Source organism: Pristis pectinata, chromosome 21 (genome assembly GCF_009764475.1).
Source record: "Pristis pectinata isolate sPriPec2 chromosome 21, sPriPec2.1.pri, whole genome shotgun sequence".
Taxonomy (NCBI): domain Eukaryota; kingdom Metazoa; phylum Chordata; class Chondrichthyes; order Rhinopristiformes; family Pristidae; genus Pristis; species Pristis pectinata.
Genome location: NC_067425.1, coordinates 5,346,308 through 5,372,460, shown reverse-complemented (window position 1 = coordinate 5,372,460; position 26,153 = coordinate 5,346,308). Strand labels below are relative to the sequence as shown.

The 26,153-nt window shown below is 43.1% G+C and overlaps 1 protein-coding gene across 1 annotated transcript in view; it reads left to right on the top strand.

Moving 5' to 3' along the window:
* The window catches only part of cltca (clathrin, heavy chain a (Hc)), a 67,280-nt gene extending 45,560 nt beyond the window's left edge, over nucleotides 1-21,720 (top strand). The window contains exons 18-33 of the mRNA XM_052035196.1: nucleotides 1,515-1,749; nucleotides 2,602-2,724; nucleotides 3,188-3,333; nucleotides 4,025-4,208; nucleotides 4,292-4,484; nucleotides 4,944-5,101; nucleotides 6,330-6,494; nucleotides 7,327-7,434; nucleotides 7,685-7,852; nucleotides 7,928-8,077; nucleotides 8,687-8,818; nucleotides 9,720-9,830; nucleotides 10,098-10,268; nucleotides 11,034-11,255; nucleotides 19,701-19,776; nucleotides 20,749-21,720. Of these exons, the coding sequence (XP_051891156.1) occupies nucleotides 1,515-1,749; nucleotides 2,602-2,724; nucleotides 3,188-3,333; nucleotides 4,025-4,208; nucleotides 4,292-4,484; nucleotides 4,944-5,101; nucleotides 6,330-6,494; nucleotides 7,327-7,434; nucleotides 7,685-7,852; nucleotides 7,928-8,077; nucleotides 8,687-8,818; nucleotides 9,720-9,830; nucleotides 10,098-10,268; nucleotides 11,034-11,255; nucleotides 19,701-19,776; nucleotides 20,749-20,870 (2,464 nt within the window). The 3' untranslated portion in view covers nucleotides 20,871-21,720. The remainder of the gene's footprint in view (nucleotides 1-1,514; nucleotides 1,750-2,601; nucleotides 2,725-3,187; nucleotides 3,334-4,024; nucleotides 4,209-4,291; nucleotides 4,485-4,943; nucleotides 5,102-6,329; nucleotides 6,495-7,326; nucleotides 7,435-7,684; nucleotides 7,853-7,927; nucleotides 8,078-8,686; nucleotides 8,819-9,719; nucleotides 9,831-10,097; nucleotides 10,269-11,033; nucleotides 11,256-19,700; nucleotides 19,777-20,748) is intronic.
* Nucleotides 21,721-26,153: the final 4,433 nt, after the last annotated feature.

The following is a 26,153-nucleotide window of genomic DNA, read 5'->3' as shown; positions in this document are numbered from 1 at the left end:
ATTTTAACACCTAAATACATAAAATAGTTACCAATCTAAAAGGTAATTGGCTATAAATTGGGGTTTGCATATTCAATGGGAAAAGTTCGCTCTTATTAAGATTTAATCTATAGCCAGAAAAAACACTAAACTGGTCTAGTAGTGATAGTACTGCGGGGATAGATTCATCCGGATTAGAAATATAAAGTAACAGGTCATCGGCGTGGAGAGATATCTTATGAATCGTCTGTCCGCGAGTAATGCCACGTACATTTGAAGAGTCCCGAAGTGCAATAGGCAAGGGTTCTAAAGCAATATCAAATAATAAAGGGCTTAACGGGCAACCTTGTCTAGTACCTCAAAAGCCTAAACAAAGGAGATCTTTGATTATTAGTAAGTATTGAAGCCATAGGTGTACAATAAATCATTTTAATCGCAGATATAAATTTAGGGCTAAAATTAACTTTTCGAAGTGTAGTGAATAGATATTCCCATTCGACTCTGTCAAACACCTTTTCAGCATCTAGTGAAACAACACATTCTGGAATTTGGGATGAAGGAGTATATGATATTAAAATGTAAATAACGATTCTGAATAAATCCTGTCTGGTCTTCAGAGATAATTTGTGGGAGAACCTTTTCCAGTCTAAAGGCCAATATTTTGGAAAATATTTTTGAATCTACATTTAATAAAGAAATAGGTCTATAAGATGCACAATCAGTGGGATCTTCATCCTTTTCAAGAATCATAGAAAGATTGTGGTAGTTTACCCACTGATAGGGCATCTTTTAAAAATTTTGGCTAACCAGGGAACAAGAATATCAGAAAAGGATTTAAAAACTTCAGCTGTGTATCCGTCAGGGCCGGGTGCTTTACCCGAGTTCATTGAAAATAATACTTTCTTTTTTCTCTTTCTTCCTCCGAAATGGGAGCATCTAATGTAGAACGTTCATTTAAAGATAGTTGGGGAATCTTCAGATCTCTCAAAAATTCATACGTTGATGGGCTAACTTTAATCTTGCCAAGGTGCTTTGACTCTTTGAATATTGCAGATACACTTAAGTTTATAGTCGGAATAATTCATACTAATATCAGACTTGCCGAAATGCACTTCAACTGAACCAGGGAAGGAATTGCCCAGAACCAAGCACTTCTCTAGATACCGTTCCCCTCGGCCACTGATGTGTGTTTTGGTGCTTTGTCTAGGCGCAAACTCCTGTCCATTTAATGTCTAGATAAACAAATCATTAATACAGCTGTAAAACTTTAAAGCAAATGGGCTTGATTACTTAAAAGTGGAGACCCTTTGGTTGACATGTGGTTCTGTTCTGGAGCTTGGGTGTCCGATATGTATCTGATCTTTCTGCTTCTATTACCCCTGAACTTTTGCCTAATGTTTATAAAACCAGGATGAATTGATTTGGATTTTATGCTCACAGACTGCCTGGTGTTGGGCTATGTTGCTTATTTTTGGGGGCGGGGGGTGGGTGGGGCAGCGTGCAGTTCCCATTGTAAACTTGCACGTTGTTTGCAGGCTAAAGTTGCTGCTGCCCTGGCTGGAATCTCGAATTCACGAAGGTTGTGAGGAACCTGCCACCCACAATGCACTCGCAAAGATCTACATCGACAGCAACAACAACCCCGAGCGCTTCCTCCGGGAGAATCCGTATTACGACAGCAGAGTGGTGGGCAAGTACTGCGAGAAGAGGGACCCTCACCTGGCCTGTGTGGCCTATGAGCGAGGCCAGTGTGACATGGAGCTCATCAATGTGAGTGATGGGGGAGGTCTTCTGTTGTAGACTAATGTAAAACAAACTTGAGTTTGGCAGATTGCCCTTCATGTTACTGCTTCCTGGTGAGGTTCCATCAGTGAAGTGTCAGCTAGAAACCTTCTGAAGTAGTATGTTCATGGATGCAGCCAAGCTAGTTAAGTGACCGAGGAACTAGCTGCTTGAGTTAAGTAATGACCAAGGTAATAATTACCTTGGTGCTAAAGGATGGTTTTCTCCTGAAGTATTATCTTTGGGTTGCATTGGAAAGTCTGCGTAAATTGTCCTGTTCCTTTAGACTTCAACCTGCCTTGAAGAATATAACCATTTCAGCTTGCTGTTTAAATCAGAATTCATCTTGAATACACTTTTTTTTGTCTTGGCACAATTTTTATCTGAGCAGACAGCTTATTTTTCAGCAAAAAAAAACAAATTGCTGGAGGAACTCAGCAGGTCAGACAGCATCTGTGGAGAGAAACACAGTTGACGTTTTGGGTCAAGATTCCCTCGTCTGGACTGAGAGGGGAGGTGGCCAGTGTTGAGGGGTGGGGCAAGACCCAGCAAGTGGTGGGTGAGTCCAGGTGAGGAGGGTTGATTTGTGGAGGGGAAGGGTGGTGATGGAGAGGCTGGGAGGTGATAAATGGAGCTGAGGGCTGCAGATTTGTGGAATCTGGTAAGGAAGGTGAGGAGTAGAACGAAATGAGGGAGAGTAGATGGGCAGATAGGAACCGTGGTGGGGCGGGGATCTTGTTTTTGAAGACTTGAGCATGTAAATTTGACCATTCAGTCTTGATTTTAAAATCGCTTTGAAGTATTCTTGAGCTGTTTCTTCCCCCCCCCCTCCTGTTACAGGTGTGCAATGAGAACTCGCTGTTCAAGAGTCTGTCTCGTTACTTGGTTCGCCGGAAAGATCCTGAGCTCTGGGCAAATGTCCTACAGGAAACCAACCCTTACAGGAGACCACTTATTGACCAAGTAAGAATCAGTAGTAACTTCATACCTGAACTCAAGTATATGGGGTACATGTGGCCAGTTATATTCTACATAATGGTGTTTAAGTTTTGATCTGGGAGCCAAACCCATTGGTATCCTGAAATTGCATCCTTTACTATAATGGGAATAATGCTGTACAGAGTCCTCCAGTGTAATTTATTTAGGAAACTTGAATGTGACTCAGCAGAATTCGTGGTTCACTATTTTGAATTACAGGCAGAAGGTAAAATCTGCATCATATGCACTTGATTCATTAAGAGCGCAGCTGCTAATGTACAGGAGAATCATCATTCATGGTGTTAGCTTGCCAGTTTGAGGTCATCAGATGGAAAAACTGGGAGCATGGCCATCTATCCTGTATAAAAGTGACCTTTTAATTTTTCTGGGAAATTTGACTCTGATATCTGGTTTAAAACTCGTGAAACTGATTTTTTTTTTCCCCCAGGTGGTGCAGACTGCTCTGTCAGAAACTCAGGATCCTGAGGAGGTTTCTGTTACTGTAAAAGCTTTCATGACTGCCGACCTTCCGAATGAATTAATTGAATTGTTGGAGAAAATTGTCCTGGACAATTCGGTCTTCAGTGAGCACAGGTAAATTAATAACATTTTTTAACCAGGCAAATAACTTCTAGTTCACAGTCTAGTTCCAATTGTGCTGTGGTATAGTATTAGGAGGAGTGTGTTTTAATTTTGAAGATGCTTCCCCACTCTGCAACAGTGGTCCCTTTAGCTGGAGGGCTGCATTTAGAAACCAGCTTCCCTTGTCTCCTAGGCTTCAGTCTACATCCCAGTTTGAATCTTTTGGCTGTTTTTTTTGGGTGCTGGGCTGTGGAGACAAACCCCCTATGTATTAATTGTCAGGGTGCCCAGGGGTTGTCTTCATGCATAAGAAACCAGGCATGCCCTCTGGAGGACACTGGATTTTCTCACTTCATTTTTGTATTTTAAATTACAATGCCTCAATTCTGATAGGCCAAAGCCCCAGAATGTATCTAATTTGCATTCTTTTGTACTCCTGAGCAGAGATGTGAACTGTATAATTGGACCTGGTGTCAATGAGATGGGGTATGAAAAGTAGGTCTCTAGTTGTCACCCTTATTGTACACTGGATGAAAGCAAGATGGATTTGCTGCCATTCCTGTTCTCCAGCTAAAATACTGACCTGCATTTTCAGGGTCTGTTATGAACTCGTGGCATGAGAAACAATAGTTTCCTAAAATGCTTATCGTGACAATATCAGCAGAGTCTAATTCTAAGATTCGTCTTTCTACTTTGAAACCAGGAATCTGCAGAACCTGTTGATCCTTACTGCCATCAAAGCTGACCGGACCCGTGTGATGGAGTACATCAACCGTCTGGATAACTATGATGCACCTGACATTGCCAACATCGCCATCAGCAATGAGCTCTTTGAAGAGGCGTTTGCTATTTTCAGGAAGTTTGACGTGAACACATCCGCAGTGCAGGTAAGACGGTGAAACTTGAGCAAACCGTGCACGTTGGAACTTTGGCCATTCAGGGGAGATCACAGCTTTTCAATGTTCTCTAGGTGCTGATTGAACACATCGGCAATCTCGATCGTGCATATGAATTTGCTGAACGGTGCAATGAACCTGCAGTGTGGAGCCAACTTGCTAAAGCCCAGCTGCAGAAAGAAATGGTTAAAGAGGCCATCGACTCCTACATCAAGGCAGATGATCCATCGTCGTACATGGAGGTTGTAGAAGCAGCCAACAAAAGCGGTGCGTTTTTCAAATTTTTAATCTAACACTTGCTTTTCATTTGAGCTTCTTTGTAACTAAGCTTTTAAGGTTTGGTTTAAACCCCTGTCATTCCAAGGGTAGTGGCACCCCCTTGTAGAACCGTCTCCCGGCTCCAGCAACCTGACCTGGTACTGTTGGTGTGGAGTTTTCATATTCTGTGACTGTATGGGTTTCCCCTGGGCACTCTGGTTTCCTCCTGTATCCCAAATATGTGTAGGTTAATTGGCCACTGTAGGTTGCCCCTAGTGTAGGTGGGAAGTGGAATTGATGGGAATGTGAGGAGAATAAGTTGCTGGGGGAATGGGACTACAGTGGAGTTGTAGAACAAGTCCATTTGGCCTATAGTCCGTTATGGCTTGTTTAATCCCTTCTGTGCTGTAGGCAAAGGATTGTGAGCATACTGGTTGCCTCTGCTTATTCCCTTGTTCTGCTCACCAGGGAACTGGGAGGACCTTGTTAAATACCTGCAGATGGCCAGGAAGAAGGCTCGTGAGTCTTATGTGGAGACGGAACTTATTTTTGCCTTGGCAAAGACTAACCGGTTGGCAGAGCTGGAGGAGTTTATCAATGGACCTAACAACGCTCATATCCAGCAAGTAAGTGTTGATTTCCAATCTGATCATCTGGCAATGATGTGTGCAAATCAGGATTAAGTTATTGTGTATTCAGTTAAGAGGATCTGGGAGTAGAAAGAAACACTAACCAGGGATTTTGTTTTCTCTGATCTTAAATCAGCAACTGCAGTAATTGCTAGGGATCTACTCATGGCTGGGCTTCCACCAGTGTGGAATAGCTCCTAGTTTTGACCGTTTAGGGCATCTTGTTTTCCCTGTTCAGAGCCGGATAATCCTATCTAATAAGCTCTGAGAATGAGCTGGAATCGGCCAGTCAGCTGCTTGCCATTCAATAAGGTTGTGGCTGATCCAATTTTGACCTCAGTGCCACGTCTCTCACTACAGCCTTTTGACTCCTTGTAGTTCAAACTGTAGTCTATCTCTACCCTGAATGTGTTCAATGACTCCACCTCTACTGCATTCTGGAGTATGGAATTCCAAAATCAAGACCCTAGGAAGAAATTCCTGCTGGTCTTAATGGGCCAACCCCTATTCGGAAATGATACTGTCTAGTTCTAAATATTCCCTACTGGAGGAAATGATCCTTGACCTTCACCCTGTCCTTCCCACCCCCCCCAGGAATCCTCGTATAGACTTGACCTCTGTGCATTATTCCCTTCGTCCCAGGAATCCATTGCAAGTGTACTCAAATACAAATTTCCAAACTGTACAATGTGCTTTACAGATGCTGTTCGACCCGCCAAGTTCCTCCCCCAGACTGCTGTTCACTGTGCAGGCAGCTCCTGTGTTACAGTGGGGGTTGTGTTCCTTGAAAATAGTCCATATGATTTTCTGTAACAAAGGAGCAAGAGTTGAAATTTTCGTTTAGTTTTTTAACAAATTCCATGAGTGAATTTTATTCTGTGTATCAAATCTTTGGGTAGTGATTTGTGAATTCTGTTGCGTAAACAGCTCTAATGCAGGGGTTGCCTGCATGTGGTCTTGCCAGCACCTTTGTAAAGTTGCATCAAAACTTCCCTGCTTTTAATGCTCCCTGCTTTTTTTTTAAAAGCACCAGTATTCCATTAGTCCTAATTCCTGTACTTGATTTCCCCCTCCATTTGAAATTCAACCATTTAACATGACGTCCTGGTAGCAGTTTTCAGAGTACAAAGTAAAATTCCAGGGATGGCTTGATGTGTGGTTGAATGTCTGTTTCATGATTGGGCTTTGCTTTGGATCTGTTCATTTATAAGCCACTTGCTCACAGGTTGGTGATCGCTGCTATGATGAGCAAATGTATGAAGCCGCCAAGTTGCTGTACAACAACGTTTCCAATTTCGGTCGCTTGGCATCGACTCTGGTTCACCTAGGAGAATATCAGGCTGCGGTGGATGGTGCTCGCAAAGCAAACAGTACTCGCACTTGGAAGGAGGTACACTTTGTCCACCCTGCTACTCTGCCTAGTACTTTGAATTTAAACGTGGACCCATCAGTGGCATGTAGCTTCATCTTCATCACTGTTGCTCTTGCAGTTGGCAGTAAAACACTAAGCAGCAGTTGTTCCCCATGAAGTCTCCTGGTCTGCCAGCTACTGTCCTGTTTGGGGTTAATGACAATCATGAAGTAGACACTTTTACACTTTGTGGGGAACAGGGGGTTTGCAGGGTCAATTGATAATCTCAAAATTCAGCTGATCCTATATTCCAATATCCACCTTTCCTACTGTGCTTAGACATATTGGACTTGATTTTCCCCTTGTCCAGAACACTACCCCTGGGCTTTCTGCACACTGGTCACAAGCTCTCAGCCTGAATGACCCAGTTTGTTCTTGCTGTTATTCTGCAGTTAACATCAATCTGTGCCAGTATTACCCCTATACCATGTTATAAACTGAGAACTTGACAACATTTCGTACCAGAGATTGACAAAGTCCAAACACATCACATCATCATCTGGGTCATCCTCATCTATTCTGCTAGTTACAACCTCTGTGTACCAGACCTGTCAAATGTGTTTTTTCTCCCCCCTTCACATTGTGTTGACTGCCCAGTACTTTAAGTGGTCTGTAATCATTAATGCGTTTTCCCTACGAATGTCCTGTTTCCTCCCTCCAATATCATTAAAAGCCAACATTGCTGCTTCAGTGACATCATTGGTAACTATTGGTGCAAGATCATCAACTTCCATGATGATAAAGCAATTAATTTTGCATTGATTCTGACTTTGTTTTCTCTCCATCACTGATTTTGCCCTTGTGTTTTCAGGTGTGCTTTGCATGTGTTGAAGGGAAGGAATTCCGTTTGGCTCAGATGTGCGGTCTCCACATTGTTGTGCATGCCGATGAGCTGGAGGAACTTATTAACTACTATCAGGTAATGCCTGTAGTTTGGGAAATGGTCATGGACTACCCTGGGTTTATTTGGTCATGACTGTTTAAAACTGAAGCCTGCTTAGCTTGTAAACTAAATTTACAGACTGTATCCTATCTTGATGTATTTGCAAATGATGTTTAATTGACAAAGTTGCCTTTTATGGGCATTATATTTGAAAATTGCTAAAATGTGGATGACAGATTGGTATGATTTTAAACTGTTCTGAGCTTCCATATGTATCTTTTTGCAGGATCGTGGTTACTTTGAAGAACTCATAACCATGTTGGAGGCAGCTCTTGGTCTGGAGCGTGCTCACATGGGGATGTTTACTGAACTGGCTATTCTGTACTCCAAATATAAACCACAAAAGATGAGGGAACACTTGGAGCTCTTCTGGTCTCGAGTCAACATTCCCAAGGTAACCTAACTTTGCATTTTCTTAAACAAAGACATTGTGTACCTGACCATTTACTAACAGTGTGTACCTGCACAGGTGCTAAGAGCTGCAGAGCAGGCTCACCTTTGGGCAGAACTAGTCTTCCTGTATGACAAGTATGAAGAGTACGACAATGCCATTATCACAATGATGAATCACCCAACAGATGCATGGAAGGAGGGACAGTTCAAGGACATCATCACAAAGGTAGTAATTCTCTACCCATTCTCTTGTTGGGCTGAAGTGGGTGGGTGGCATATCCCTTGAGCACATCAGGTACAATTTGCAAGAAAACTTGATTTGAGTGAATTATCTGGTGGCTGGTTGTCCAAAGTAATGGTTTTTAAGCTTTGTAAAATAAAGCAGTCCCTGAAAGTATTGACATTTCTTAAAATTGGTCTTTAAAAAAAAGACTTTTTTTTAAGTAAAGATTAACTTGACAATTCATCTTCAATCCACTGGGTGACACTAAAGAAACTGTTTTCCTTCCTGTGGGTGCAAGTTCTCTTTGAATTTGAGTCTTTCGTCACACTTCATGATACATCTGAGGGTGGGTATGGAGCTGGTAGTGTGGAAAGGCAGCAGCCTTCTTGCCCACAATACTCCCACACTGATAACTGCCAGCTTGTAATGAGGATATGAGAGCAAAATGAACTTGCAGTGCATTCAGGAAGGTCCTGTGTAAACCTCCCAGAATTTTAGTTGCAGTTGTCGGGAATGTTAGCCGGAACCTTTTTTTGCTCCTCCTAATGAACATTCTGGCTTTTACTGCATTGTGTAAACTGACCTATACTTTGACTTTAACTACTTTTCCAGGTGGCTAATGTGGAACTATACTACAAAGCAACACAGTTCTACTTGGAATTTAAGCCTCTTTTACTGAACGACCTGCTCATGGTGCTGTCGCCACGCTTGGACCACACCCGCGCTGTGAACTACTTCACTAAGGTACTTTCTGCACCCGCTTCTATTGTGGTCCTTCTATCATTGGTAGACTCCAAGCTGTGCTGCAGAGACACTTCTGGGAAATGAAGCATTTCAGTTGGTGGTTGACTGACTTGAGTAGCTAAGGTGCCTAAATTTAAAAAGCAAAATACTGCAGATGCTAGAAGCAATTTCTAGTATTCATCACCAAAGTGCAATTTGGCAACACTGCTAGATTTTGTGAGAAAATGGGGTCATTTGTATCTTAATACACGGAGAAATAATTATGATTAATGTCATGACAGTGAGCAATGTCTGGTCATGTCCACTTGCTGTTCACCCATTGCCTTCAAGGGACAAGAGTTTGTTCTACCCTATTATCTGAGCAGATGCTGATCAGTGTGATCCCAACTGACATCTGCTAATAAGATGGGGCCAATAGTTGGACTGAGGACTTGCTGGTCTTGACTATTTAGTGGTGAATTATCAGTTCTTCCCTGCTGCACTGCAGTACTGACGCTAAAGCAAATGGATAAATGACGCATGTGAAACCCAAGGCATTATTGCATTACTGAATTTAGTAAATTATAAAATGACAAGCTGATTTAACAATATTGGATCCTATTACCTTTTAACTTGGTGTCAGTGCTGAACTAGGTGAGACTGACATAGGTGAATGAACTCCTGAATATCTGTTTGCTCCTGGTCTGGCAATGTCCCTGAAACACTGCTGCACCGAGGATCCATTTAGAAAAGTAGATTTTTGTCTAGCGTGGTGTAATCTGCTATTTGGGCTTCACCTTGTCAAATTCACCTTCATTGAGGGTCCCCTGGACTGTGCGATTTCCTAGTAAAGGGTTGACCATTTGTACAATTTATTGAAAAGACAAAAGGCAGGTGCAAACATTTTAACTTGTCTCTTCAGGTTAAGCAGCTGAATCTCGTTAAACCCTACCTGCGTTCTGTACAAAGCAACAACAACAAGTCGGTGAATGAATCGCTGAATAATCTCTTTATTCAAGAGGAAGACTACCAGGTGAGCCAAACTGTGAAAAGGAAGGTCTTGGATTAAGTAGTCCCACTTGTAATTTTATTTAGCCAGACATTAAGTGAATAAAGCAGTGTAGATTGATCTTGTAATCTGGAAAACTGGACAAAATTAATGGCAAAGATTTTCAAATCATGTGGTGTTAACCAGCCTTCCTGTGCTTGATGTCAGTGGGCTTGTCCTGTGTATGAAATGCTATAACCAGTTTTTCGACTTTTGTCTGGTTGTACAAAGTTAATGTTTCTATTTGCTCAGGCTCTCCGCACATCTATAGATGCCTATGACAACTTCGATAACATTGCCCTGGCTCAGCGGCTTGAGAAGCACGAGCTGATTGAGTTCCGTCGAATCGGTGCTTATCTCTTCAAGGGCAACAACCGTTGGAAGCAGAGTGTGGAGCTGTGCAAGAAAGACCGCCTGTACAAAGTAAGAATGTCTGCTTGGGGTTTGTATTCATGAGCACGTGATAAATTAACTGCACTTCCACACCTCCCTGGGATTGAGTTTGCACTAAGAGGATTTGAGGCATTAAACATCCCCCTCGGTGAGGCGGGGATCAACGTGTTGGAGCCATTGGTTATGAAAGGCTGGTGGCTAATACACTAAAATGGTTCACAGCTTTGAACTTGATAGAACTTGGAAGTTTAAAAATGTAGTTTTGCTTTTGCTCTCTTATTGTTGGTTCTAAAGCTGCCATTTTGAGCTGGAGATTGAAAATGCATCAGTAGGCTGATCACTGGGAGCCCCATTTACTAGTCTATCAAAATGAAACTCTTCGATTGACATCAAGAATTGGATCAGTAGACAGATGGTATACAGTACTCATGGTAGAATAACTTTTGGCTGTACAGGTAATTTGCCAACTAAAGAATTATAGAGCATGTTCAGCACTGTAGGAGAATGCTATGGTTGTCCAGGCAGTGCTTGGGCTCCATTTAGATCTGACATGAGTGCACGTAAGCAGTATCCTAGCCTGTCAGATTTCCTTTGTGTAGGACTGGGCATCGTGCTCATTGCAGGCATTACTTGTAATCCATACAAAGATTTTTATCCCTGGTACTTGAAGCCTTTTGGTCTTGGATGCATGCTTCTAAGAGTCCAGTAGATTGGCTACACATCTGCAGAGAGAGAGTTCGGCTAACATATACGCCATCTTGCATCAAATGAAGGACCTGCTCTGTGTTGTTTCAGGATGCTATGCAGTATGCATCAGAGTCCAAGGACACCGAGCTGGCAGAGGAGCTACTGCAGTGGTTCCTGGAAGACGGGAAGAATGAGTGCTTTGCTTCCTGTCTGTTCACATGTTACGATCTGCTGAGGCCAGATGTTGTTCTTGAGCTGTCCTGGAGGCACAACATCATGGATTTCTCCATGCCATACTTTATCCAGGTGATGAGGGAGTATCTCACAAAGGTAGGTGATCGGTAACCTGAGCTTCAGGATGAGCGTGTTCTCATTCAGCTTTAGTTTGGTTTGACCTTGTATAGAAGTTGTCAGTAGCTTCCAGCTGAAGTTTCATTGTGGGTACACTACCTTGTAGTATGATTTAACTGGTGAGTTGGTGTGAATTGACTGGATGTGATGAAAAAATTGCTGATTTTTTCGACTTTAATTGCTGTAAGACTGACACAGTAAGCAGGCTGAGTAAAGGCAAGGGTCAATTGAGCCTGTAACAAATCTAGTGTGATTAATGCCAAATTTGAAGACTACCATCTAGTCCTGTTCTCATTCACATTCCCTGTAGACGTGACAAGTTTAGGAAGCTGAGCTGGAAGCCATTTTCCATTGGACAGGCCAGACGTCTGGGCCACTGCCAGAGGAGTTGCTGCAGGTTACTCAGCTGATTGGAACAGCAGGACTTTGCCCTGCTGCTTCAAGGGCATTATTGTAGTCTCCACCTTTCATTTGAAGTGCTGAAACTTCAGCAGGATATAAGTTTATTCTAATAGCTTTGGCTAATAAAAATCTGCCACTAATATCTTTCAGTGACTTTCTTGGAGGGCAGTGTAAGCTCATTAAATTTAAACCCTGTTCTCACTGTATCCCATTCACTATAAGATTGCGAATCAGCCACTTGTGCTGGCTAACATCGGACTAGTCCTGTTTTGTGTATTCAGCAGCAATAACGTAAAGGACAGTGGGTGCTTTTTTTTACAGCAGGCAACCACTTGATGCCTTCAACTGGCCAATGTTGGCTAATGGAAGTGGACCTTTGGGGACACACAGTGGTCCTTCTTTCACTGAAGTTCCATTGTTTTCCCATTCGTTGCCATTAGGCATGTTCCACTTGTTTTGAACTCGGCTTTTACATTGACTTGGCCAGACTTGAGTTGTCACACGTGGTTAATTGCGTTCAGATGCTACAAATTAAAACCTTTGTAAGCAGGGGGACTAAACTACAGCTTTTAGTGTATCCAATGGGGAGGATGATATTGTGGGTTGCCTTGAACTTTTGTTTAGATGCTTCAGAATTATCAACTGCTCAGACACTACCGGATGTAAAAAGTCCCAACTTTGGTGTGTAATTGAAGACTTTGCAACTTAATACTGCTCAGACCGATGTTTAACAGCAGTACTGCAAGATCGATGCATAGAATCTCCCGGTGAAGCTGCTGGAATGATCAACAACAGTATTCAGCCACCCCAGACTTTTTATCCAGTTCTTATATCCTTCCTTCAGTTACTTCTCTAGCAACCTTGCATTCCTGTATAGAATCGATCCTTTATATGCTTGCTGAGTCGAAGATTTTTCTGTACTTGTCGTAAGCTACTTTATTTTGCTTGCAGATGAATGGCATAATAAAAGTTGGGTTTGGAACTCATTCATTCGACTTTAAAGCCTATCTGGAGTAGTCTAAAATTTTAGGTCAAGAACTATTTTTGAAAGCAATTGTCCTTTCCAGCTAATTAACTGCCTTGGGACTAACTTGCTTCCCTATATAGGATGAGCTGTGTGCTTTCCGTTCCAGTTAAGCAATTTAATCTATTAAACAGCCCTTGCCACATTAGTGTGTAAACTGGACAAGTTAGATGACTTGGGAAATGTTGTTTCAGTGGGTTCCTGGGTAGTCTGAAATCCTCTGATACAGGAAACTGAAGATGTGGCAACTGCACTGCAGATTTTGGTCATTCTTTCAATAGCATTACTGTTCCGTCCCATCACTAGGTCCATTTCAGTTTTATTCTGCCGGTATTCATCTGTATAGTTGGTGTCCTTCCTGATGTTTTGTGGTTCACTAAAATGCTGCTCTTTCCTGTTTTCTCTTCCCTCCCCCTGCCTTCCCTTTTTCCCCTTCATTCTGAGTTGTCCTTTTTGCTCTGTTTTGCTGCTTCCCCCTTCTGCTTTATGTGCTGGACATGGAGTTTGGATTCTAAGCTGCTACCCTCTGAATTTCCTTACAGGTTGATGAAATAAAGAAAAAGGTGAAAGTTGACTCCATTTTCCATCTTAGTTCTGGAAACTCAGGAACTTTGCATGCATGGTCTCCTTCCCATCTTACACTGCTTTTTAATTCCACTAGATCCACTGCAACACCTTTTGAAGCAGAGCCATTGAAGTGTTTAGTGAGGACCCCCAGTGACCCAATAGTCACTGGTAGGAGATCATAGGTGACCGTGTGGTGACTGGTTCCCAGCCTCTCTGCCTTGAAACTGGACTCATAACATTCTAGTGTAAAATCCAAAGCAAAGTTTTAAATGTGAATATATTGAGATGCAAACAATCTAGTCTGAGGATTGAACTAATTCTAGTCAACTGTGTGACAGATACAAGACACTCTGAGGGGTTTTGTAATGGGACCTGTCCCATGTGCTGTTTATTTAATAGTCCATGGATTAAAACAGACTTTGGTCAATATGCTTAAGGCAAGGACTTGCCACTTCAAGGATGCTTTCAAATTGCAGCATCAAAATTGCCCTATTTCGTTAAATCCACAAATACCAAGTGTATTAATTTAGTGCCACTGCCATGTGGCTCCGTGGGTGAAATTTTCACAGGGACTTGGGGACAATGGCTAGTGGTACTGGGTGCAGCCATTCATCAGTGCTTCCCCCTTTTCCCCAGCCACTGTGTGTGTGAAAAATGGGTAACTGAACTGCAGTGTTTCTCTAAAACTTGAGCATGTGCAACACTGTCCACGAGAAGGTCACCTTTCTGGCCATGAAGATTGCTGTTTGGCTGCATGTGTGCTTTTGAAGAGCCTGTTTGGCAGAACCATCTCTGGTCCATCTTTTTGTTTTGCTTCAGTACTATTGCCTCTTTTTCATGCACACATTAAAATGAGATTGTCATGTTTTCGATAAAAAGTTTATGGAAAAGCCTTTTGCATTTTGTTTTCTAACTGCTATTAACAAGGGGTATGTAAAGAATTTTCAGTTAAGTTTCATGCAGATCGGTTTAAAACACTTGAATTCTATACAACACTTGCAAAAAGTTTCCTGTTCTGCTTAATGTGTTCTCTGATGCAGTTAATACCTTGAAGGTTGGAAGGCATCCCAAGTTTCATTTGTAAGGTGAGGCATCTTGTCAGGTGATGCTAAATTTGTTCAAGGCAGTTTTTTTAAACTTCTGGGTGACAAGAATGACCCCTGAGCCCCGACCCCAGATGTGGCTGGTACTTGGATGAACTTTTTCGTGCATGGTGCATTCTTGGGCTCCAAGTTTCAGGCGGGGAACTTGTTCCTACCTGGAAATTCCCAGACATTTAGTGACTGAGTGGAAAGACATTGCACAATTGGCTTTGAAGGTGTGAAAAATGATCCAGAATGTGGAGGAAAATCCTGCACTCAGAAATTTGCATGCAAGTCTCCATTTTCCAAAATCAAATGTAAAAAAAGTTTTCGACATTAATGCAGTAGTCAACTGCAAGTGAATAGGGAAGAGCCATGGGGTTAATGTTGAGATAAAGGGCAGCTGAGGGTTCTTCAGGTGGATAAACAGATTTGATGCAGAAATCCCAGTATAGAAAGAGCACATTTTGCGTAGAAAGCAGTGTGTGCGCTTTGGAAATAAAACTCGAATGTTTAAGTGTTCCCTTGTCTGATCCTTCTGGGATGTTTAGTTGTGAAGATAATACTGATGGTCTCCTGCAAGCAAGGTTTCTTTTTGGATTTGAGGTGGTGTAAATCTACTGAAATTTGCACAAGCGATTTTACCTTGACGCAATATTACAAATCAAGCTGCCGGTTGTATGTCCGAGCTAACGTAACAGTTAGCCACATTTTGATTGTGTTCCGTTCTGGTCACCACACTCCAGGAAGTATGTGGTAGCATTAGTGTACGGAAGAGATACACCAGGATGTTGCCTGGAAGGAGAGACTTGGGTTTGTTCTCTGTTATGTTGGAGGCTGAGGGGGTGGCCTTGTCTGGGTTGATAAGATTGAGGAGTATAATGTAGATGGTTCTTTTATCTCCAGGGCAGGAGAGTCTAAAACTAGAGGGCATAGGTTTGAGGTGAGGGGGGAGAAGTGTAAAGGAGATCTGAGGGGAGAGGTTTTCCCCAGAGGTGGTGGTTATCTAGAACAAGCTGCCAGAGGAGGAGGTGGAGGCAGATACAACTGCAGCATTTGGACAGGTACTTGGATGTGGGCCTAATATAGGCAAATGGGATTGGTGTAGATGGGCATCATGGTCTGCATGGACAAGCTGGGCTGAGAGACCCTTTTCTGTGCTGTACACATCATTGGGGACCTAATTCGTGAAACTTTGAAAGAAGGCTGTTATGTTGTCTCCTGTCTGATTCTCCAATCTGGAACTGCATTTGACTTGTATCAAATAAAACTGCCCTTTAAGCTATTATACAGCTTGAAAGAAATTAATGCAAATTGTAGGTTACTGTAGGCAGAATGACCAATGGCTTTTGTACAAGACTCCATTTGTTCAGACTGGCAGAGCAAACCAGGTTCTCCCCGTGCACTAACTTGTTACAGCTTGTTCTTGATCTGCCTCCCTGGTTAATTTCTCTGCATACCTCTGACTAATACAGTAATACCTGTCAATGTTAACAAGCATGGGGGTGGGAGACCATTCAATGGATGAAGTCCGGGATGCAAATACTGCATGTGCTAGTCAGCATCTGATGGTCCAAGGTTTTTGCTAACAGTTTATCCTTTTTGTACAGGTCCACTTGAGCTGCTTACATTTTTCAGCTGAGGGTAAACAGCTCCTTGGTGCAGTATAGTTCCAAGTTCAGCCCGCAAGTTGGCTGCTGTCAAGAGGAACGAGTTGGACATTGGCCACAGTATTTGTCCTGGGCACATACAGCCAAGGCGCTTCAGAGCTCTGAAATATTGTAGCAGAGTCACAGGATGCCCATCAATGGGAGCTTGTTGGGCCTGTGTAATGAACTGAGTGGCTTGTTCGGGCATTGAAGAGTGGACCACTTTGGGTGTGCAGTCCCCGCTACTTGACGGAGAATCCGGAAACTGTTTTCACAACTATGCGGCTTTTCTCTGTCACTTCACAATGCGCAAACACTTCGGTATTTTTAAACTTCTAGTGTTCTGCAAATGTAGTAAGTCTTTAGAAGCAAGTAATGGTGAAGGATCATGGAATGATGAGACCATAGACATAGGAGCAGAATTAGGCCATTCGGCCCATCGAGTCTGCCCTGCCATTTGATCGTGGCTGATTTATTTTTCCCTCTCAACCCCATTGTCCTGCCTTCTCCCCGTAACCTTTGACACCCTTACTGATCAAGAGCCTATCGACCTCTGCTTTAAATATACCCAATGACCTGGCCTCCCTCAATTCCGTCATTAACATCTAATGTGAAAAGTAGCGGACCCAACACCGGCCCCTGCAAAACACCACTAGTCACTGACAGCCAAGCAGAAAAGGCCCCCTTTTTCCCCAGTCTTTGCCTTCTGCCAGTCAGCCAATCTTCTATCCATGCTAGTACCTCTTCTGGAATACCATGGGCTCTTGTGTTGTTTAGCAACCTCTTGTGGGGCACCTTGTTAAAAGCCTTCTGAAAATCCAAGTAAACAACATCCACTGACTCTCTTTTGTCTATCCTGCCTGCTACTTCCTCAGAACTTCAACAGATTCGTCAGGCAAGATTTCCATGCTGACCCTGGTCTATTAATTAAATAATACTAATTATAAATACTAACAATAAAATACTTGAGGCCCTTTGGCCCATTGTGCCTCTGCCAGCTCTTCAAACTTGTCAATCTTCCAATGAGAATGTGCCTGTTTCTTGTATTCCAATTATTCTATCCTCTAGTATCTGGTATCTTGGTACAAAAACCCTGCAGCTACTGTGGTGACCCAAGAGCTGTGTACCATGCAAGTGAAGTTCCCAGTGAAAATAAGTGGGAAGGATAATTGCCATTTTGGCTCAATACTGGCCTTTTGCTATATTCCAGCATCTAATTTGTGTGTAGCTGCCAGCATTGAGCCCAGATCAGAATTCATGTCTAACTTTCCTTTGTCCCTTTCTAGAACTACTGTCCCCATGAAATATTTCTCAAAATTGAATTGGTTCTGTCCACTTCCTAGTACATTCAAACTATCTTGCAGCTTGTATGTTCTGCTTTGGAACCTGTCATCATTGAGCTTTGCACTGTCTGTAAATTCATGCCTGTGGCTCCTGACGATCTACGAAGATGCTGATGGGACTCCAAGCTGATAAACACTGCTCACTACCCTTTGGGTTCCAGTGGCTGGTCAGTTGCCAGCCTTCCCTGATGACAGTGCTATCTCCTGTTAACCCTCAATTGGTAAGGTCTCCCCTGCACAAACCCTTAAGAACAAAAGGAATAGGTACAGTAGGCCATTCATCCCTTCGTCTTCCCTCCTTTCCTGATCATACCTGGTCTACCCCAGTCCTTGCTGGTCCCCATGGCCCTCAATTCCCTGATGTCAATTTATCTATTTCCTTTGTAAATGTCCCCATAGATCTTGCCTCCAAACCTCTAGGGTAAAGAAGTCTAGAAATTTCCAACCTTTTACAAAGTTCCTATGTACCTGCTGTTAAATGACTGTCCCCTAATCTTGTACCTATCTCAGATACTTTTACCAATGCCCCATGATCTGGCCTCTGTTTTACCCACAATGAACATCTAACTTGCTGTAGTTTCCAGAGACACTTCTACTTTAAAATAGCAGCACCACTGCTTGTCCCAGACATCTGGCTTTCAGTGGTTCGGGAAGATTTAAGTTAGTCCTTGGAGTTTGCTTCAGGATTCTTGGATGCGTCTTGCCTAGCCCGTGTTTTACTGTGGGCTGTAAAGTTTCTCAACAAGCTTGTCAACAGTGCCCCAACTACCTCTGCAAAACCCTTGGGTTTCTTTTACAGACCAACTTTTTTGTTTTGGTAAGGACTGAAGCAAAAATGATTCATGGCCTGTGGAGCATTGCTTATCATTGCCTTGCCTGATTTTTGTGTTCAATCCTCTGAATCCAGTCTTCGGTTTCCTTCTCTAAATATGTATTCCAGCCCATGGTGAGTATGGCAAGGTGAAGAAAATTCACGCAGAGGCAATGTGAATCTTTGGAGTTCTTTATCCAAGAAGGTTGTGACGGCTGTCGGTGTATTGGGTGGTGTGGGCCAGATGGTGCCTGTATGTGCTGGTGTGTAGCAGAGCCTGATCTCATTGTCTAGGATGTCCCTGCTGTTGGACCAAGACCTTTCCCTGTTGCGTAGCTGGTGTACAGCTGCCCATGTTGAAAGTAGTCGTACACTGGCATCTTCTGGAGGAGGCGAAGATGAGCTTTTGGTGCTTGGATTTTCACTTAATCTGGTTTTTGTCCAGATGTGGTAAACTTTTTTGATAAATTGGTATAATGTAACATTTACCAATGTAGTTTGGATTTTAGGGAGCATCCAAAGTGCTTTTGCTCCATATTTAATGCATGTAGCCAGGAGATTTAACTGGTCCATCCAAATGAACATTGTTAAGCTTTCACTCCTATCCTCGGTGTGGAATGTCAGTGGGATCTTCCTGCTTTAATGGCTGCTGCTTAGGGTTACCTGGGAGATATTGCATAAAAGGGCTATTCAGCTAATAGTCTAAATTAATGAGCACCACCCCCTTCGCTTGTTGAACACTCAGTTAATTTCTCCCTCGTGCTTCTCCAGCCTCCCCTTTTGAAAGTTTTCTTCAGCTACTGTTTCTTAATTCCCCACTTGGATTTCAGTAACTAATCTATTGGCTTCTCATCCAGTACGAACATTATCAACCTTTATCATGTTAGACCTCGAGGCCACACTTTGGCCTTCATCCAACCTCCTCCATTGCCTCAACTTTTTAATGACCAGAACTTGTGATTCTAGCAGGGTTTTGAAGTTGGTTCAGCATAACTGCTGTGTGGAGAGTAGCACTGGAAAGAGTACAAATTTAAAAGATCAACTCTCTCTATTTAATCTATTGGAAGTAGTTTCCAGTGAATGCTCACTAACTTCTCCAGGTAATGTATTCGAAAACAGATGATTTAGTGGCCAATACTACTTGGACATGATGGAAGAGTTGAACAAGGTGTGCATATTCTCATTCAATTCGAAGCTGTAGATGGTGCACAGTCACCCATCTCTGCTGTGGCCAGTTCCGAAGTAACTTGCTGTTTGGTTGAAAACTTCAGATCTGAGTAGTTGAGCACCTTTCAGTGTTGTTCACTATTGTAATGCAAGTTCTAGGTTTCTTTTATCTAGTCTTAGGAAATACTAATTAACTGGGATTTTTTTTTCATAATTTAGACAACTAAACTGAGTTAATGTTTTGCATTGCTTGCTGCAATCTGTTGAATGGTCACTCATTCGTGTGTTTTGGAACTCAAAGCATTTTTGAGGCTTTTCCTTGTGTTGAGCAGAATTGCCACTGTCGGGAGATGAGTGACGGAATTGTTTGATTTCTCAGGTGGACAAGTTGGACATATCAGAGTCGTTGAGGAAAGAGGAGGAGCAGGCTACCGAGACGACACCCATTGTTTATGGTCTGTACCCGATAATGAGTTGAATGTTTTGGGCTTGACTGTCTTGCCTTTTTAGATACAGAAACTGATTTCTCAGTTAATTGGACGTAATGCTAAACCTGAATGCAAAATATTTTCAAGTTTGACTAAGCACAAGAATAGAAAAAGATAAATACTGGTGATCAAACCCTGCTGAAGTGGTTCAGTGGCTTGCCAACCCAGACTGGGCACAGGCTGAAGTGTGAGACTGGAGATCTGTCTGCTTTTCCCTGTCTCCTCCCCCAGCAGCAAGCAGGGGTGACTTGTAACTTCTGGATTTGGTTCCAGTTGATTTGCTTTTTAATAGTATTTGCCTCAGCTGATATCCCAGTGCTGAAGTTGCTGGTGTAAAGCTCCATTTGATAACCAACTTTTTCAAGGTGGTTGTGTTCTTGCAGCATTGTCACTTCACCAGTGACACTTGACCACACTGTATGAATAAGTTCTTTACACACCCGCATTAAGTTTTTCCAACACGATTCAATTTCTACTGATTATAAGCTTCATACAAACACTTTTAGCTATTGTACATATTACTAGCTGTTCAATAATATTACAGAATCCCATCTTAAAAGAATTACTAGCATCAAAATGTCTAATGCTAGAGGACATCATTTAAGGTGAGAGAGGGCAAGTTTGAAGGAGGTGCGAACAAGGCAAATTTTTTTTTATAGTGTGGTGGGTGCCTGGAATGCACTGCTGCCAAGGGTAATGGTGGAGGCAGATACAATAGAGGTGTTTGAGGCTCTCGGGCACATGAATGTGCAGCAAAAGGAGGGATATGGACATAGTGTAGCCAGAAGAGATAGGAGTTTTAATTCGTTTGGCACAACATTGTGGGCTGAAGGGCCTGTTCCTGTGCTGCACTGGTCTGTGAGTGATGGGTTCTTGTATTTTCACCTTTTAACATCTCAACTGGGAAATGCACTAACATTTCTCTCTCCCCCTCTGCAGGCCAGTCACAGCTGATGTTGACAGCAGGACCCAGTGTCAGTGTCCCTCCACAGGCGGCCTTTGGCTACAGTTATGGTGCCCAACCTTATGCTCAGCCTGGCACTTATGGGTACGGTATGTAAGGTAATCGCAAGCTACCCACCTGCTCAATGTCTGCCAGATTCCCTTCATCTTGCAGCAGGGAAGAGGAAGTAAAGCTCTTTATATATTGTATGTCATGAAGGACTTGAGTCTTTTTGTTTTTCTAGTTCTAAGTGTTTGGATCACAGCTCTAACTCGTTTCTCACATTCCACAGTAATTAGATTGTGATTTTTCTCTTTGGATGGGAATGGTTGTTTCATTTAAAGCTCTTGACAAGAGCTAATGTCCTGCAAAAGTCTGTTGTAAAAAATTTAATTTTCACTCTGTAATGAGGCAATACTTCATGTAGTATCCCCCAAATGTACAAGCAGCTTGTGCGCTGTATTTAAAATAATAAAAAAGTGGAAGTAAATCTCATTGTATTCCTAAACTGAGTACAGGACTTGGCTGCTTACCTGTAAGATGTTGATGAGCAAAAAAAAAAGAAACACTAATCACAGTGCACCGACACCATGACCTGAAAGTTGGAAATTCTGTTAAGGCATACAACTGATTCACCTGACTCACTGATGTAAAACTTGGGCTCCTCCCAATCTATGCAGGCTCTGTTTAAACCCATGGAGGTTTTTAAAATTTCTACATCATCATTTACTCCCTCTGTGGTTATGTATAGCCTCTTTGTGCTAATACAGTGCTGATGTGGGACCATAAACTCCTCAAAACCACTCTGTTTCCAACCCTGTGCTAAGGTCTTGCGTTTGCTGGATATTGTGGTGTGTTAGGTCACTGTCTTTGAGTGTACAGAATAAAGAATTAATTAAATGGTCCTGTTGGTTTTGTGCAATTTGAAAGCAGATTGGAAATAAAATAACAGGACTCTGAATCTCCAATGGTGTCTGCGTGGTGTTCACTTGTTCAGCAGCTGGTCACAGCTCCTCCGCCTGGGCTTGAAAATGGAACAAGTCAGTAATTACATCCATTGTAGCTGCAGGATGTTGGATTTGGTGGTGACAACTCATGTCCACTTTAATTACAATCTGAACAAGCAACTTGTGCTTTGAGAACCGAAGTTGGAAAGTTCTTTCTGCTTGTGTCAAATCGAGTGAGATCTCAACATACACTGACACATTCTGATACTAATCCCTCAAATTCAGTTTCTCACGAGGCCTTTGATCAGGACGAATCTGGGGTATGCATGTTTGGGTACCTCCCCTCGTATTTATCCTCTGCACCTGTAATAGGCCATGAACTTGTATGCATACACTCTGCATGAGTAGGTGTGGCAGCCCCTGAGGTTCCTCGCCATCCACACCACCACCAACTTTTGTATGGAGACAAAAGAAAGACCACAGATGCTGGAAATCTGGAGCAACACACAAAACTCTGGAGGAACTCAGCAGGTCAGGCGGCATCTATGGAGGGAAATAAACAGTTGATGTTTTGAGCTGAGACCCTTCATCTGGACTGTTCATTTCCCTGCGTAGGTGCTGCTTCACCTACTGTTTCTCCAGCATTTTGTGTGTGGCACTAACTTTTGTATCATATGCAAACTTGCTAATCATACATCCAAGGCATTAACATATCAACAAACAATATTCCCAGTACTAATCTTTGCAGTACATCACTTGTCATAGACTTCCAATCAAAAAAAAATCCCTTCACCTGTCCCTCCTATCGCCAAGCCAATTTTGGATCTAATTAGCCAGCTCACCTTGAATTCCATGCACCATAACCTTCTGGACTACCCTACCCTGTGGGACCTTATCTGATACCTTAAAGTCCAGAGAGACAACGTCTACTTCCTTGCCTTCATTAGTCATCTTGGTTATCTCAAAAAAGCTAAATCAAATTAGTGAGGCAGGATTTCCCACACACAAAGCTATGCCAACTATCCCTGACCAGCTCTGACCTTTCCAAATGTATATAAATCCTAATTCTTAAGATTTTCTCCAAGAATTTCCCCATCGCTGTAGCTATCCAGCATATCCCTAGTGCCCTTAAATAAAACAACAATGTTAGCTGTCTTCCAGTTTTGGTTCCTCAACTATGTCTAATGAAGATGCAAAAATCTGTCCTGGTCCCAGTTCCCTTCTCCCACTTCCTGCATAGCAACCTGGGCTAGATCTCATCCCACCCTGGGGATTAATCAACTCTGCAGCCCATAACATTGGAAACCTGCTCCAGATTATCCATGTACCCTTCCCTGAACTCACCATCTTCCCTGTCCTCTGGTGAATACAGATGAGAAGAATTCGTTGCCCACATCACCTGGCTCCATGCATAGATTATCCCTTTGAGTGCAGAGGGGACCCACTTTTTCCTTGGCTACTCTGTTGCTCCTAATATAGAATGTTTTGGGATTCTCCTTTATCTTGCTTGCCAAGGATATTTTCTGGCCCTTTTTGCCCTCCTAAGTTCACAGTTGCCTACACCTGACCAAACTGTTGTCATTCCAAGATGTCCTGATCTTTTCATCCCTACTGGAACTTGCTGGCCCCGAACACTTACTCTCTTCTAAAAGACTCCCACTTGTCAGCTGTTGTTTTACCCACCAGCATCTGCTCCCAATCTACATTCACCGGCTTCACGCTTGCACTGTCTTCTCCCTTTTCAAGACTTTAACTTGAGGAGTTATCCCTTTCCTTAACTACCTTGCAAGTTATGGTCACTATTCCCTAAGTGCTCCCACACCAACATTTCCACCATCTGCCCAGTTTCATTTCCTCGTGAAGAACGAGCCATTGCTCAGAGCCAATGGCAATGGCTCATTCTCCACAACACTTGTACACAAAGGGATTTGAGTGCATCTGTGAACAGCAAGCTCACTAAAAAGCAGAGTTCATGAGCAAGTCTTTTCAAATCCTTGTGCCATTCATCACTAAACCACCATCATCTCTTTCTGCCCTGTCCCTTGCAAAACCACCATCAATCGTAGCCTTTGCTTATTGAACCTATTGTTTTCAGCCTCACACATTTCTCAACGCCCAGGAGTATCTTTGTTTGGGGAGGTGGGAGCAGAGGAATGTTCAAGGGTTTAGATTTTCCCCACTAATAATTTCTACGGTTAAGATTATAAATAGCAGCAGGGTTAGGCCATCTGCCCCTTTGAGCTTGGTCTGCCATCCCTTGAGATCATGGCTGATCTACTTCAGTGCTGTTTTCCAGCACTCCCATCAAATCCTTCGATTTCTGGATAAGAAGGAATGAGCTGATTGGTTTAGAATGAACACACCAAATGTGCCTCACACTCCCCAGTGTTGTGGAGAATTCTGGAAAGTTGACCACCCTGAAGAACTTTTCCTCATCTAAGCAGCCTTCGTCTGAATCTATGCCTGTGGGACTGAGGTAATAACATCGAGCCTGGCCCAACCATAGATTCCGACAGCACAGAAACGGGATGTTGCCCATAGTCCCATTTTAGTCTCTACACATTCGCATCTACTTCCCACCCCTCAGATTCCACCACTTACCTACATACAGGGGAATTTACAGTGGCTTAATGAATTTACCAACCTGCATGTCTGTGGGAGGAAACCGGAGCACCAGGAGGAAACCCACACAATCACAGGGAGAACGTGCAAACACAAAGAGCCGGAGGTCGGGTGTGAGCTCGGGTCGCTGGAGCTGAGAGGCAGCAGCTCTGCCTGATGCATTACTCTGCCGTTGTTTGAGCCTTTTCAGAACGTTACAGGTTCAATGAGATCTCTCATTCTAAAATACAGAGAATACAGTGCTGGTCTACTCAGTCTCTCCTTGTACAGCCCACCATCCCACAGTCTGGCAAACCTTTGCTGCACCTTCTGTCACGGGTAGATCCTTGCTTGGAAAGAAGACCAAAACTATACACATTTCTCCAGGAGCAGTCTCAGCAAGGTCCTACATAATTGTAAAAAGACATCCTTGCTCCTTGTAGTTAAACCCTCTTGTTTTAAAGGTTAACTTACCATATGCCCTCCCAACAACCTGCTGCACTGGTCAGCATAGACCAGTTGGGCTGAAGGGCCTGTTTCCATGCTGTATGACTATGACTGCATGTTGGTCTTCAGTAACTCATGTACAAACACACCCAGGTCCTTTTGACCGTCACCATCACCCGGTCTCTCAACATTAAACACTCTGCTGTTCTCTTAAGTTCACCAACGTGGATGACCTAATATTTTTCCACATTATATTCCATCTGCCATATTCTTGTCCACTCACTCAGCTTGTCCGTAACTCCCTGAAGCCTCTTTACCTCTGTACTCACAATGCCACCTGGTTTAGTATTGTCAGCAAACTTGGAAATTAATATTTAGCCCCCTCAGGCCAAACGTTAGTAGATACACTATAGATAGTGACTAGTTGGGGGCCAGGCATCGATCTCTGCAGCACCCCACCAGTCATAGCCTGCCAACTGTTTACTCTCACTCTTTGCTTTCTGTCTGATAATCAATTCGCAATCCATGGCAGGATATTACTCCTGATTCCGTGTGCTCTAACCTTGGGTGGGACTTTCTGAAAATCCAAATATACCTGAATCTTCTAAGTCACATTCTCAAAGGACTGCACAAACAGAATTTTCCTTTCATAAATCCATTCTGACTTTGCTCAATCCTATAACTCTTTTCAAAGTGGTCTTTATTACATCTTCCATTATGAATTCCAGCATTTTCCTTTTTACCAGTACTAGGCTGACAATATTCAATGTTCGATGTTTTGTCTCTCCTTTCTTAAATAGTGGCGCCACATTGTCTACCCTTCAGTCCACAGGTAGAGTTCCAGAATCTATTGAATCCCGGAAGGTGACAACCACAGCATCCACTATTTCTAAAGTCACCTCCTTCAAACCTCTGCAGTGTCGATTGTCAGGTCTCTGGGATTTATCAGCTTTCAAAGTCACCAACTTCTCTGGTACAGCAACACACAAAACGCTGGAGGAGCTCAGCGGGTCAGGCAGCATCGTTGGAGGGAAATGAACAGTCGACGTTTCAGGTCAAGGCTTCGTCAGTTATGCCCCCAACATCTTTAGTATGATTTTTTGACTAATAGTTTGCTGAAATTCTGATGTCAGAAGTAAACAGAAACAGTGTGTGGGAGAGGATCACAGACACATGGGAGAGTGAGCAAGTGCGGGACGAGTGGCCGCCAGTGGGCCTCACTGACTCAGTGCTCCCAGCTCGGCTCGACCCAGCCTGACTAATGCAGCTCTGAGGGAGGAAGAAGGCAAACAGAAATGCCCCGTACCCATCCAGCAGATGCCTGCAACCCCGCAGCAGCCGGCAAATCCATTCCCATACAGACCTCCGAATAGCCGATGTAGCAGCTCAAGCCACTAATTCCTGCC